At 47.3% G+C, this 12,547-nt stretch overlaps 1 protein-coding gene across 5 annotated transcripts in view; it reads right to left on the bottom strand.

Moving 5' to 3' along the window:
• Nucleotides 1–4,194: 4,194 nt before the first annotated feature.
• SHROOM3 (shroom family member 3) overlaps nucleotides 4,195–12,547 on the bottom strand; it is a 164,174-nt gene continuing 155,821 nt past the window's right edge. For all 5 annotated transcript variants that reach the window (XM_073340435.1, XM_073340431.1, XM_073340432.1 and 2 more), the window contains one exon: nucleotides 4,195–12,336. In XM_073340435.1, coding sequence (XP_073196536.1) covers nucleotides 11,977–12,336 — 360 coding nt within the window. In that variant the 3' untranslated portion in view covers nucleotides 4,195–11,976. The remainder of the gene's footprint in view (nucleotides 12,337–12,547) is intronic.

Below are 12,547 nucleotides of genomic sequence, written 5' to 3'. Positions count from 1 at the left end.
GCTTGCCGTGTCTGCCCGCTCTTTGCCATTTCATCTGCTCGAGCCAGCTTGCCTCTCCTGCACTAAATAGGAATGGCTAAGTTGTACCAGGAGCCAACACGTACCTAATTGCCAGCCCTGGGACACCTATTTCCCCCCCGCCCCTTAAAGAAAACTGATGGTAATCTGGTTTCAGAGTAGCAGCCGTGTTAGTCTGTATTCGCAAAAAGAAAAGGAGGACTTGTGGCACCTTAGAGACTCACCAATTTATTTGAGCATGAGCTTTCGTGAGCTACAGCTCACTTCATCGGATGCATACCGTGGAAACTGCAGAAGACATTATATACACAGAGACCATGAAACAATACCTCCTCCCACCCCACTCTCCTGCTGGTAATAGCTTATCTAAAGTGATCATCAAGTTGGGCCATTTCCAGCACAAATCCAGGTTTTCTCACCCTCCCCCCCACAAACTCACTCTCCTGCTGGTAATAGCCCATCCAAAGTGACCACTCTCTTTTTAAAATGTGTATGATAATCCAGGTTGGCCATTTCCGGCACAAATCCAGGTTTTCTCACCTCCCCCGCTGCTGCCCCCTAGTGTAAATGCCACCTCTTAGCTGAAAGAGGCTATTAACTTCACTCATCTCCCCCCTCCACAGCCCCCATGAACTTCTCGCTGTTAAAGGATACTGCCCGCACCTCCTGCAGTGATCATCTGCTCAGTTATGTAAATGCAGTTGTGGAGCTAGGGCTGAATCCTGGAGGTGGCTGGCTGTCCTAGCTTGCTGGATTTCAGGCAGTGTACAAGTCCTATCTCTTTTGATAGCTGGGGTTGTTAGACTAGGATGCACTACAGATAGGTATGATCTGCAGTTCTTGACAGAGTGGCTCAGGCTTTGAAGGACTGCCTGTCTCCTCACAACTGTACCAGTGGTGTTCCTCACTGGGAGGGAGGGCTACATAGGAGTCTCTTATGTATCTCCTGGGGAGGGGAGAAAGTCGGGGGGTGTTAACTGGGCAGGTGTCAATGGGGACTTGTCATTGGGAAAGTGATCCAGCTCAGGGCAGGGGAGACCCCGTTGGTGGAATGGGGCTCTCGGAGTGGGCATTAGAGTGGAATGAGAACTTGTGAAATATTTTAGGCTTTTTTAAACAATTCTAGTAAATTTTTTGGGGGGTAGGGGAACACATCAACTCTAGGAGACTTTTTAAAACCATCTCTGGTGGGGCTCAAAGCAGGGTGGGGTGGGGGAGCATGCTTGCTCTTCTAGCTTCTGCTGATTGAAGTGTTGCTTACCTTGCCTCTGGCAGCAGCTTTCTCCTTGCCTCTGCTAAATGCCCTCTTCCAGCTACTGCCCCAGCCTCCCTCACAGCGATGTAGGAGAATAAGAGTGGGATGGCAGAGGAGCTCTGTGGCCACTACACACAGCATTCAGATACTGCGAGTGGGGTTAGAGCTGACCTCCTCAGTAAGCAGGGAAGAGAGGAGCTGGGAAAGGCAGAGAACAGACTGAATCAATGCAGCTGGCTAGTTGTTATCCTGGCTGAGCTCCTGAAAATAGGGAGAACAGTCAGGATAGGGGCTAATCCTGTTAAACTGGGATCCACTCAAACTTCCTCTCCATATCCCCTGCCTTTACCCTCTGATTTAGGCATGCAGAAGGAACACTTACAGCAAAACTCTGCTTCCCAACAGCCCAGGTTGAACTCCCTCCCAGCTGCTGCCTCAAAGCCAAGAAAAGACTCCTCTCCCCAGAGCTGGAGGAGACAATGCTGATGCAACTGCTGCTAGGTCCTCTCGCCAAATAAGGCCCAATCATGCCTTGGCTAGGCCTTCAGCTGAAGGTCATTATCAAAGATGGGGGTTCCAGGAAAGTTCTGGCTGTGGAGCTGGGCCTTTCACAGCAGAACACCCCGAGCCCTTTGGGTGGGGAGGGGCAGCAGAATGATCTGATAGCTCCGACATACGGACTATACCTGGATCTTCCACTTAAATCAACTCCTGGAGTGTGCTAGGGGGAGGGGGGCCTCATACACTTTATCCCCTCCTGGGATGGGAAGGTAGAGGTTTTCTATCAAGCTGAGCTGGTGTCTTACAGCAACTGCGGTGCCATTTTCCCCAAAGAACCTGGGGCTGGAGGGGAGAAGGCTGTCTTACTCCTCGGGACCAGAGATGCTATCATTCTGCCTCACCCTGGCTGCAGGGTGCCTGAGTAACCGGGGAGCAGGCTTGCTCTTAGAAATGCTTTCCTCCTAGGGAAAGGATGGGGGCTGCCCCTCCAATTAACCCATTCAAAACAGCCTCCCAGAAGCTACACTCTCCCCTCCTCTAGCTGTGCGGGAAGCTCGGGGCAGGGTGAGCATGGAGCATTCTGGGAGTTTTCTCTCCCACACCAAAAGGCATGTTTGTTTCCACGGCAGCCCAGCATGGGATTGACTCCAGTGCTGGGGGTGGCACAGTGCAGGTGTCTAACTCTCTGCTCCCGGCCCCTCCAGGCTTGCTGTGAATGTGGGGAAGGACTGATGCTGCACCTCAACCCACTCGGACTGCCACCAGGGTCGTAGTGCGCAACTCCAAGCAGGATGGGAGGGATGTAATGCGGGCTGGCTAAGCTATGGCCACCATCCTTATCCTGGGGCAACACTGGCTGCCTCTCTCCCCCTCAGATTTCCCCTGTGCTTTAAGCCAAAGCACAGGTGGGGAAAGGAGTCTTAAGAGGTATAGCAGAGGAAGGAAGAGAAGCCTTAAAGGAAAACCATGGAAACTCAGGTCCCCTGCGGGACAGGGGAGCCTTCTCTCTATTGCCCTTCCCCAGGTGCTCAGGAGGCAGCTCTTTGGTGCATGCATGGTAGGTGCCTTGCCCTCTAACCCTTTAAGATCCTACCTGTTCATTTGACCCATCTAGGGCCAGCTGGTACCACTCCCTCTCTCACTGTTGGGTAAGTTGGGTTTACTGACCTGCTCACAGATGTTGGCAGCTTCCAGTGCTCTGGACACAACAACTGCAAGGAGCAACGGTGGGAGGGAACGGTGTGGTGTGCAGTACTTCCCGCGGGAAGCCCTGAGGGGGGAAGTGAAGTGAGATGGCTGAAGCTCTGGAGCTGTAACTACTCCTTTTGTTACCAAGGAGACTGGTGTACCGAGTTAACAATAGGCACCTAGGCTGGCTCGTGTTGTACCAGCAGCTTAATAAAACCATTGCTAAATAGAACAGGATAAAATAGGTCGAGAGAAATATTACACTCAACCACGGCCCATGCTGCCCAGCTTCATTACTATTTACACTCCCGCTAGCTCTCATTGAGCTAATGCAAATAGGTGTACCCAAGCTGGGAATCCCTCCTAGCGCAGATATAGCCAAGCCCTGCCACTAGAGGGCACTCCAAATGCATCCACAACTGCCGATTTTTACACTCCCCCACCAACTCCCAAAATCTACTACATTCCAGTCTTGGTTTTGGTAGGTAGGTCCACGACACACTGCCTCCAGGTAGGCTACTCTAAAGTTCTCTAGGAATCTTGCAGAACTGCATAGTCTACTTAACCCCTGGAGAGTATCTGGAAAAAGGTGAAGATAAGTCACAGCAGGGGAGAGTGAAGCCGGTAGGGGAAGTGAAGATTAGGAAGGTATGATGCTGCTAGTCATGGCTGAAAACATTTAAACAAGGAGGAAAAAGGCCTAGCCACCAATGTAACATTTAGCATTAACTAGCCATGCTGGTAACTGGAGCTGGTTGACATATTTGCACAAAAAAAGTGTTGTTCTTGAAAAACAGGCTTTACCAAATGACACTTTTGGAAAACATTGTCAATATTATTGAAATTTTCAATGTTTTTTTTTTTTAATTTTTATCCAAATTTTTTCATTTACCAAAAACTGTTTTTGTACTGCAAACCGCATTTTCAGTACACAGACATTTTTTGAAAATGTTGGTAAAACAGATCATGGGAAATCTGGCCAAAATTGGCAAAGGGATCTATTTTGAATCCTGTCAAATGGAAATGTCAACATTTTTCATTACCTAACTTCTCCTGTATTTTGACCTCTCTTAGTAACTCCTTAAGCTGGTTCCTATTTACACCAGCTGAAGATTTGATTCTCTGGATTTCAATTCTAAGATACATTTTTGCACTGGAACAAATGGGAAGGAAAAAAGTACCTTTCCTTTCTCTTCCCCTTCATTTGATTTAAGAGACATCAGTTTATGGAGTATTTGATAGCACTTCTTTTATTGTCAGTGTCAGTTAAGTGGTTCTTACATGTCAACAAATATGTATTTCAAGTCATAATTACACAATGCTATATGATAATAACCTTAAATTGTAAACTGATTGGCAACCTCTGGCAACCCCAACACAGGAGAAAAAAAAAAGTCATTTTAAGAATCATAGAAAGCAGCTGAAAATATGACGTGTGTAGCCAAGATGTGCAAAGTAAGTAAAATTGTCTGTAAGCAGCGATCAGATTGACTGGCTCAAACTTTCAAAATTTCCTTATGATGAACTGGAAAATAATTGTGCCCTTATCCCTGCGTCCAAAGAGACATCTCTCTCTTTCCCCAGCTTCCCTCTCCAACATACTGCAAAAGGGTGACAGCAACTAATGTTGCTAATGTGACAGTAATGTGAAAGTTGCTAATGTGACAACTAATGTGACAGTAACCAACTAACACTACCAAACAACAAATCTAGCTAAGAACATGTGCATAATCTTGGCACTACAAACAGGCTGCTCCAACTCTCTTTCTGCATGGTAACATGGCATGGAAGAAAAGGAGGCATTTGTTAAGATTTCAACATTGGTGATCGAGATGCTAAAGAGCCTGAGTGCTAGCTAGAGAGCGTGTTGGCCACATGCAGACAGGCTGCTGGTCTGGCTATGGCCTGGCTGAGCAGTTTGTTTCTGACCCCACAGGCCAAGTTCTACCCTCAGTTAAATGCCTGCACCGTGTATGGAAGATTCATGACTAGCGAGGGCAGAATTTGTCTCTGCCTGTTGGGGGTAAGAAAGGGATCCTGGTGCCCACATTAGCCGCATGAAAACATACAAATACGTAACACGAGTGATCTTCATGAGGCAGTGACATTGCATTAGAAAAGCCCTGAGTGTTGTGCTCCTACCAAGCGTAAGTGCAGTCCGAGGGAAAACATAAGCACCGAGGCTGCAAGTACACGGCCAATCCACACTGCCAGAATACCGAGAGATTGACCTTGGGGTTTGTATTACACACTTTAGGTTGGTTATAATGGAAGCACCTTTCATCTGTTAATCGACTTTAGCTTTCAGGCCAGCTTGGGAGAGGGCAGTAGGAGAGGCGGGGGAACCTGGGTATGAGAAACAGATATGCCCCATATCCGCTCATTTTCATTTATTAATATTAGTATCTATTATTTGTATTACCATAGTACCTAGGAACTCTAGGCATGGACCAGGGCCCCACTCTGGAGTCTAATAGGAAAAGCTTTTGATCTCTCCTGTCTAGGAAAGGTCCTGCCTGGCCCCACATGCGGTCATTTAGAACTTGTGCAAAGCAGGGGTAAAATGCTTTCAGGCTGATCTGCTGGCTTTTAACATCCACTTTACACAAGTCATACCAGGGCGAGGCCAATGGAGAATCAGGCCTGGAACCACAAAGCATTTGCTATCAGATGGTCTCATGTCTAACCTTCACTGAAAATGAAATCCCTTTCATTAGCCAACCCAGGCATGGTTTCAGACATGGGGAAAATCTCGTATGTGTGATTGCCAAATCCACCTCCCCACCCCCCATCATTGACTCTGTATTGTCCATTTTTAAAGAAAGCAAATCCGAGTTTTGATGACTGGGACTGTATTGATTTCAGGCCATGCAGCATGTTATGACAGCCAAAAGCAATTCCAACCGCCCCCTGCACCATGTAACTACTCTGTTAATGGAGGTATTTGAGGATTTACCAAGCGCTGATTTAAAAGGCCTGTTGTAATTACACAACTGCAGGACTGTGCTCCCTGACACATGCCTCCATCCTCTTCCAATCTAGAGCACTAGACCTGGCTGCTGTGACATTTACACAGTTTCACTGCTTTTCTAAAACACCCCCTCGGGATGTAGGACACTAATTCTTTCACAAGGCCAGAACCTCAGCTGAAGTCAATGGAGCAGTGCCAATTTACACCAGTATTCCTTACTGAACCAGCAGAAATTGGCCAACGATCAGTAGGTCACCATTAGAAGAGTTAAAACAGGAACATTTGCATCCCAGTCCACTGTGCATAGAGTAAAAACAACGAGGAGTCCTTGTGGCACCTTAGAGACTAACACATTTATTTGGGCATAAGCTTTCGTGGTCTAGAACCCAAATAAATTTGAACTTATGCCCAAATAAATGTGTTAGTCTCGAAGGTGCCACAAGGACTCCTCGTTGTTTTTGCTGATACAGACTAACATGGCTACTGCTCTGAAACCTGTGCATAGAGTAGTCCCCTCCCCTACGCCTCACATGTCTCATCAGTTAAAACAGCCACACTCTGCTGGGGGCTCTTCAGAATTGCTATTTTAATAGCAGGATTGAATAAACCAGCCACTGCCCACAAGGATAAGATGACAGGTTTCAGAGTAACAGCTGTGTTAGTCTGTATTCGCAAAAAGAAAAGGAGGACTTGTGGCACCTTAGAGACTAACCAATTTATTTGAGCATAAGCTTTCGTGAGCTACAGCTCACTTCATCACTTTAGATAAGCTATTACCAGCAGGAGAGTGGGGTGGGGGCAGGTATTTTTTCATGCTTTGTGTGTATAAAAAGATCTTCTACACTTTCCACAGTATGCATCCGATGAAGTGAGCTTATGCTCAAATAAATTGGTTAGTCTCTAAGGTGCCACAAGTACTCCTTTTCTTTTTAAGGATAAGATGGTCCATATTAACCCATCACTGGACCGTACACAAATATACACTTCAGGTTTGGCCCAACCACCCCTCTGTCATGGCTTTGCAACCTGGCGCACAGAGTCACAGTGCCGCTCAGGTCTGGCCCGTCCATTTTGGGCTCCCACCAGGAATGTGGGCCCTAGGTACACGCCTTGGTTGCCTCTGTGTTAATCTGGCCTTGAGCATTGGCTGCTGAGAATGAGACAGTCAGGGAAAGTATGGGCCGTGACCCCCTTAGCACCAAAGTAAGCTCATGCACAGCCCAGGGCTAAGGCTTGTATTCTGAACCCAGGCCAGGGAGCAGCGGGCAGAAAAGGAAGAGGCATAAGCAGCAGACGTACAGGTCCCCAACCGAGGGGCTTCCTCACTAGGGAAAAGCAGGATGTTCTTAACTGGAGATAACTAACCTGAGGTAAAATCCTAGTGAAGACGAGGCAATATGTAGCTTTCATGAGTTAGCAGGTCAAGAGAAAGACTATGGGGGATCTTAGGACTGACCTTGACCTGATAACCAATCTGTTTGGTCTTCATTAGGATTTTACTTCACGTTACCTAGCAGGGTGGGCATAGTGGCCCCAGCCCCCCAGTGCCAGGAGGTGCGGCCCCAGCCCCCTCAGCCCTGGGAGGGAGGGCAGTGCAGCCCCAGCCCTCCCCCCAATGCCAGCAGGGTGGGCTGTGCTGCCCCAGCTCCCCCAGAGCTGGAGCACCGGGAGGGCAGGCAGCACGGCCTGAGGGCCACCGCACAGGGGGAGCCGCAGAATGGGAAGCAGGACGGGAAGGCCTGGGGGGGCCGAGCGTGGGCGCGGCCACACCTGGCTGTTTGGGGAGGCACAGCCGCCCCCAGCCTATGATACCCACCGGCAATGAGCACCTGACAACCTGCCCGAGAACGAGCGCAGATTAGTGACACCAGAAGCCAAGCGTTACTATTTCTCTACCTTGGGGGCTGCATTCACATCCACTGCCGGCATGCAGGGATTTGCAAGACCCCTGGTGCTGCTGCCTCCACGGCTCCATGATGGCTAGGCACAAAACATTCCCAATGGTTCAGCTTCCCCTCCCCCATCTGGTACGGACAGCTGGGATGATTTAGTCCAAATTCGTTGCGCAGGGCGGAAGATCAAAACAGAATATGGAAGATATCAGATTACAGAATGAGTCAGCAGCAAGATCACTCTTTCCATGGCCAAAACCATGCACGTGAGCCAAGAATGTAGTGCGAAGGCACCCAGGAGAAGGAAGAGCACCTGTACCTTTCCTGTAAATCGGTCACTATTCAGCTGTGCAAAGGGAGGAGAACAGAGTGAGCGTTTGGATCCCAAACAGGGATGCTGCTTTCAAACTGCACATTAAAATACCTTATTTAGTCCTAGCCCAAAGCTGTCAATTAAGTTTTCACATGGTTGACTTAAGTTTTGAATGGAATCCAGCCTTGTGAAACAAAACATGGTGAATCTCTTCTGAGCAGGGAGAAGATCTGTCTGCGTGTCACCACCTGAACTTTTGGCTTCAGCAGACTTGCCCAGAGGAAAGAAAGAAAAGCAAAATTGCCCCACTCCTGGGCTCCTCCCATCTCCCACTTGTGACAAGTCATCCCAAGAAACAAAACCAAACCATGTCCATCACAACACACAGGTCATGAACATCCCATCCTGGAAGGTCCTGCTGCCGTTGCTCCCAGAAAACACACTCTACGCTGTTTCAAACACAACTATTTGGCCAGATCTTTACATGTTTGCTTGTTACTCACGGGTCTAGCAAACAGAGAGAGACTGCTCAAGGCTGTGTGCATATTGACCCTTGTGAAAGAGCATTCTAAACAGTTAGTAAATACAGCCCACCCTCTGCTGGTGAACTGACAGCTGCTGAAACTCTATTCAGAGATATACCAAATCAAAAGAGAGCTGGTCAGGGAATTATTTCCCCCATCAAAAGTAACATTTTCAAAAAGTACCAAGGTGACTTTAGGAGCTGAACTGCCATTGACAATCAATGGGGCATAGGGTCCTAAAGTTACTCAGCTGCTTTGGATGAAAATTTCTTAACTGTCTCTAGTTTTTAGCCACTGGTTGAGGTGCGTCACTGCAGCTGCGTCTGTTCAAACCCCAAGTCTAGATGGGCAGTCCGCGATACACAGTGATGTGCATCCTGGGTAAGCTACCCCCATGTGAGACATGTTCGGTGTGTCTAAATTAGGGGTTTGCACCACTGCAGCCACGTCACTGTAGCTACACCCATGGCTGAAAGCCGAATGTTCTGATTTGTTTCAATGCATTGCAACGTGCAAACAGTTATAGTGAGCCTCTGCACCGTGCACTGCTGTTCCATGTACGTTCTTCTCTATACAATTAACTTTATGCTACTTCTAATTAAGGGAACAGGAATGCATCATGGGAAATGAGGCAATAAATAGGTTTCCTCTCCAGCTAAAGGCACTTAGAAGCAAACTCACTGAGACTGACAAATGTTTAATTTTCTCCAGGTACATGGCAAAATGTTCTTTCCCCAATCTGATGACTCAGGAAACCCCAGAGAATTAGCAGAAGAATGTTTATATAAGGTCGTGCAAAATTCCTTCCTGAAACCCGAACCTTAACTCATCGCAATGAAACACAGGACAAAGGGATGGTGGAACTTCCTTCAGGAAGATTGCCAGGAATGGGTACCCAAAATACAGCATCCACATGAATGTACAGACAGTACTAGTTGCTCAGAGTTTAGTAACAATAAAAGGATCCATTTTTTCCTTGATATATGCTTATAATTCCAATATGGACAGTAATTTACTTTCCGCTGTATAAATGTAAATGATCATTTGCCTCAATGACAGTTGCTCGTGTGATTGGAGGTTAACCTCTAAACGACTTATATACTAACCCCAGTAAATACACACAGTGACAACTGACTTCCCCAGAAGCTGAGCATGTGGACTGAGGGGAGTATGAGCTAGAGGGCCAGATCCTCAGCTGGTGCAAATCGACACTGAGTAAAGTGACAGACCTATCTAGCGCTAGGGGACCTTTAAAGGGAGGTGCCCTCTGGCTTGAGGGGCCTTACGAAACACTTTGTGGGGCAGAACCATGTTCAAGTCAAGAAGCAGCTAAAATGGTCCTTTTGGCTCTGTTTGGACTATCCCTAGTTTCTTCCTTTCAAAAAAAATTCTGCATGCCGTAGTGACATGCAATTGCTTTGTTCCTCCAGAGACATCCTGTAACACACAGGGCAGATCACCTTCAGGGTATGTGAGGGCTGAAATTTCATATGGCAGCAAGGTAGTAGGATGCTCTAGCTCTGTCATGCTTCCCAAGGCAGCAATACATTTGAAGCCTGCAGGGAGCACTTGCTTCAAGAAAAAGGTCCTTAAAAACAGCAGTATAAACAGTGCACACTCTCATTTTCACCATTTACTGTTGAAACATAAATTAATTGCATGAAGGTCTTACAAACCATGCAAGTCAGAGCCTTTGGGGGCACTGGTATGTGAGGCCCTCTTGCAGTATGATGGGATGAACAAACACACACAAGACAGGAACAGCTTAAACAGCAGCAGCAACATAAAATTTCTACGAGGTTAGACCAGAGTGACCAAACTGTGTCTTGTGAGTCAAATGTAGCCCATGGCTTTCTACAATGCAGTCCATGGACTCCCTCATCTTTAATGCGGAGGGCGGTGGTGGTGGAAAGACTCCTCGGGAGACATGTGCAAAGCCTTGGAGAACTAGAGGTCCAAGAATTCAATGCTCCATAAGTGAGATAACACCCACTGTCTTAAAAAGGAGGCCATTTCCAATCTGCTTTTCTTAATGCAAAGTACCTGCAGCCCTGGAGCTCTGGGTAAGTTGCCCAAGTGATGTTCAGTTGGGCAAATTTGGTTGTCCCAGGTTAGACTGACTGAGAAATGACTCACTAACCCTACAGCAGAAGCCCCATTTATCTAACTAGGACAAATGAGCTTTTGGGGTAGGCAGAAGACTTAATTGCAAGCTATTCACGCTGGGGCATGTAACCCACTGTTAGCCGTTCGGGGATTTCAGATAAGATGGGTCCAGATAAACGAGGTATTACAGTTTTTAAAAGAAATGCTGGTGTGTACATCATCCCCTTTAGAAAAAGCAACCTATATGTAATGCCCTTTAAAGACCCTCTCCCAAATCAAACTAACAACCTTCAGGTTGCTTTTAGCACAGATCTTGCCTTTGTACTGTCTTAAATCATCTGTGAATCCAGAACCAGAAGGGAATCTTTTTGCTTCACCCTAACTTTGACTCCTGAGTTGCTTGGTTCACACAAGTGCTTGTTTAAACTCTGGATGTATCAAGCCACGGGATCCAGAAGAGGGTAGATTATACTTTGCTGGGCAAAGTCTCCTTTGCAAGGGTGCTTACTGCGCATTCAGGAAATGTTGAAACGGGTTGAAGCTTTTTCTGGCTGCCCTTTATTATGTAAAAAGCCCCTGGAAAAGATGCTCCATTCTAGGGTGCGACTATCTTTGGAGATTCCTCTTCTTGTTAAGTTTTCACAAAATACAAAATTAAATGCATTTTCTACATACAGAGCCAAGACTCAAGTAAGCAACTAGTATACGTACAACAACTTACACATTCAGTCTTGTTTTTAAAAAAATATAAATATCAATAATGTTCAGGAGCATTGTGGGTTGGTTTTATTTTTAAGGCTTCATTCTTTCAGATCCTTCATTATTTAACAATAGTGCCTCACTCTGATTGAGGTGTTGGGGTGGGGGTGGGGGAAGCAGAGGCAACCATGCCATGTTACCAAAGATGACATCTTTGTTCATGATGAGCTGGCCCATTCAAAAATAAGTGCCTCCTTCTCATACCTTGTAGCCAGAGAAATCTTTCACCTCCCTCTAGTGTGAGCCAGGCTGGATTAAGTTTTCATAGTGAGCTCTCGGGGCGATGGCATAGGGAGAGGAAAACAAAGACTTTATTACTGGTTTTTTCCTTCCTTGGATTCTCTTTTTAAACCCATCGCTCCACTGTAATTGTTGAGAGCTCTCCAAAAAGTATGCCGATTAAATAAACTCAAGCAGAAGAGCTGTACCCGAGGCTTGTCCGGGAAAGGTTAAAGTGAAGAGGCCGATGGTGTAGGTAAACTACTGCTGACCCCCGGGGGGGTTGTGGCTGCTGTGGCTGGGGCCGCTGCTGCTGTTGTGTCCGTGGGGATGAAGTCTGTAGGGAGGCTTTCCGTCAGGCACTTGAGCTGTTCCTGACCCAATTTAATCTTGTCGTCCAGCTCCCGCTGCTCGATGAGAAGTGTGGACTTCATCTTCACAAAGTGCTGGTACTCCTGGAGCTGCTCCTCCGAGAGGTAGTTGCCCAAGATGTCCAAGACCACACGTTCTCGCCGGTCCAGGTTCTCCTTCAGCTCCCGGGCATCCTCATGCTGGCCAGCCAGCAGCTTCCTCTTCTCATTGAGAGAGCTCTGCCACATCAGAGACAGGGAATTAACATCACAGTGCTAATCCCACAACCTCTTCCCCTCCCCACAGACAGCCTTTCCCTCCTCTGGCAGTGATGGCCTGGGGACTATGCTTCCCTCTTTCATGGTCACACACATGGAGAAGGGGAATAACATTTCAATGAGGCTCAAACATGAATCCTACTCAGTCATACTCTGAAGATGTTTGGTCAAC

The sequence above is a fragment of the Lepidochelys kempii genome, chromosome 4, assembly GCF_965140265.1.
Source record: "Lepidochelys kempii isolate rLepKem1 chromosome 4, rLepKem1.hap2, whole genome shotgun sequence".
Classification (NCBI taxonomy): Eukaryota; Metazoa; Chordata; order Testudines; family Cheloniidae; genus Lepidochelys; species Lepidochelys kempii.
The sequence above is the reverse complement of the archived record's forward strand: the minus strand, read 5'-3'. Positions and strand labels throughout refer to the sequence as shown.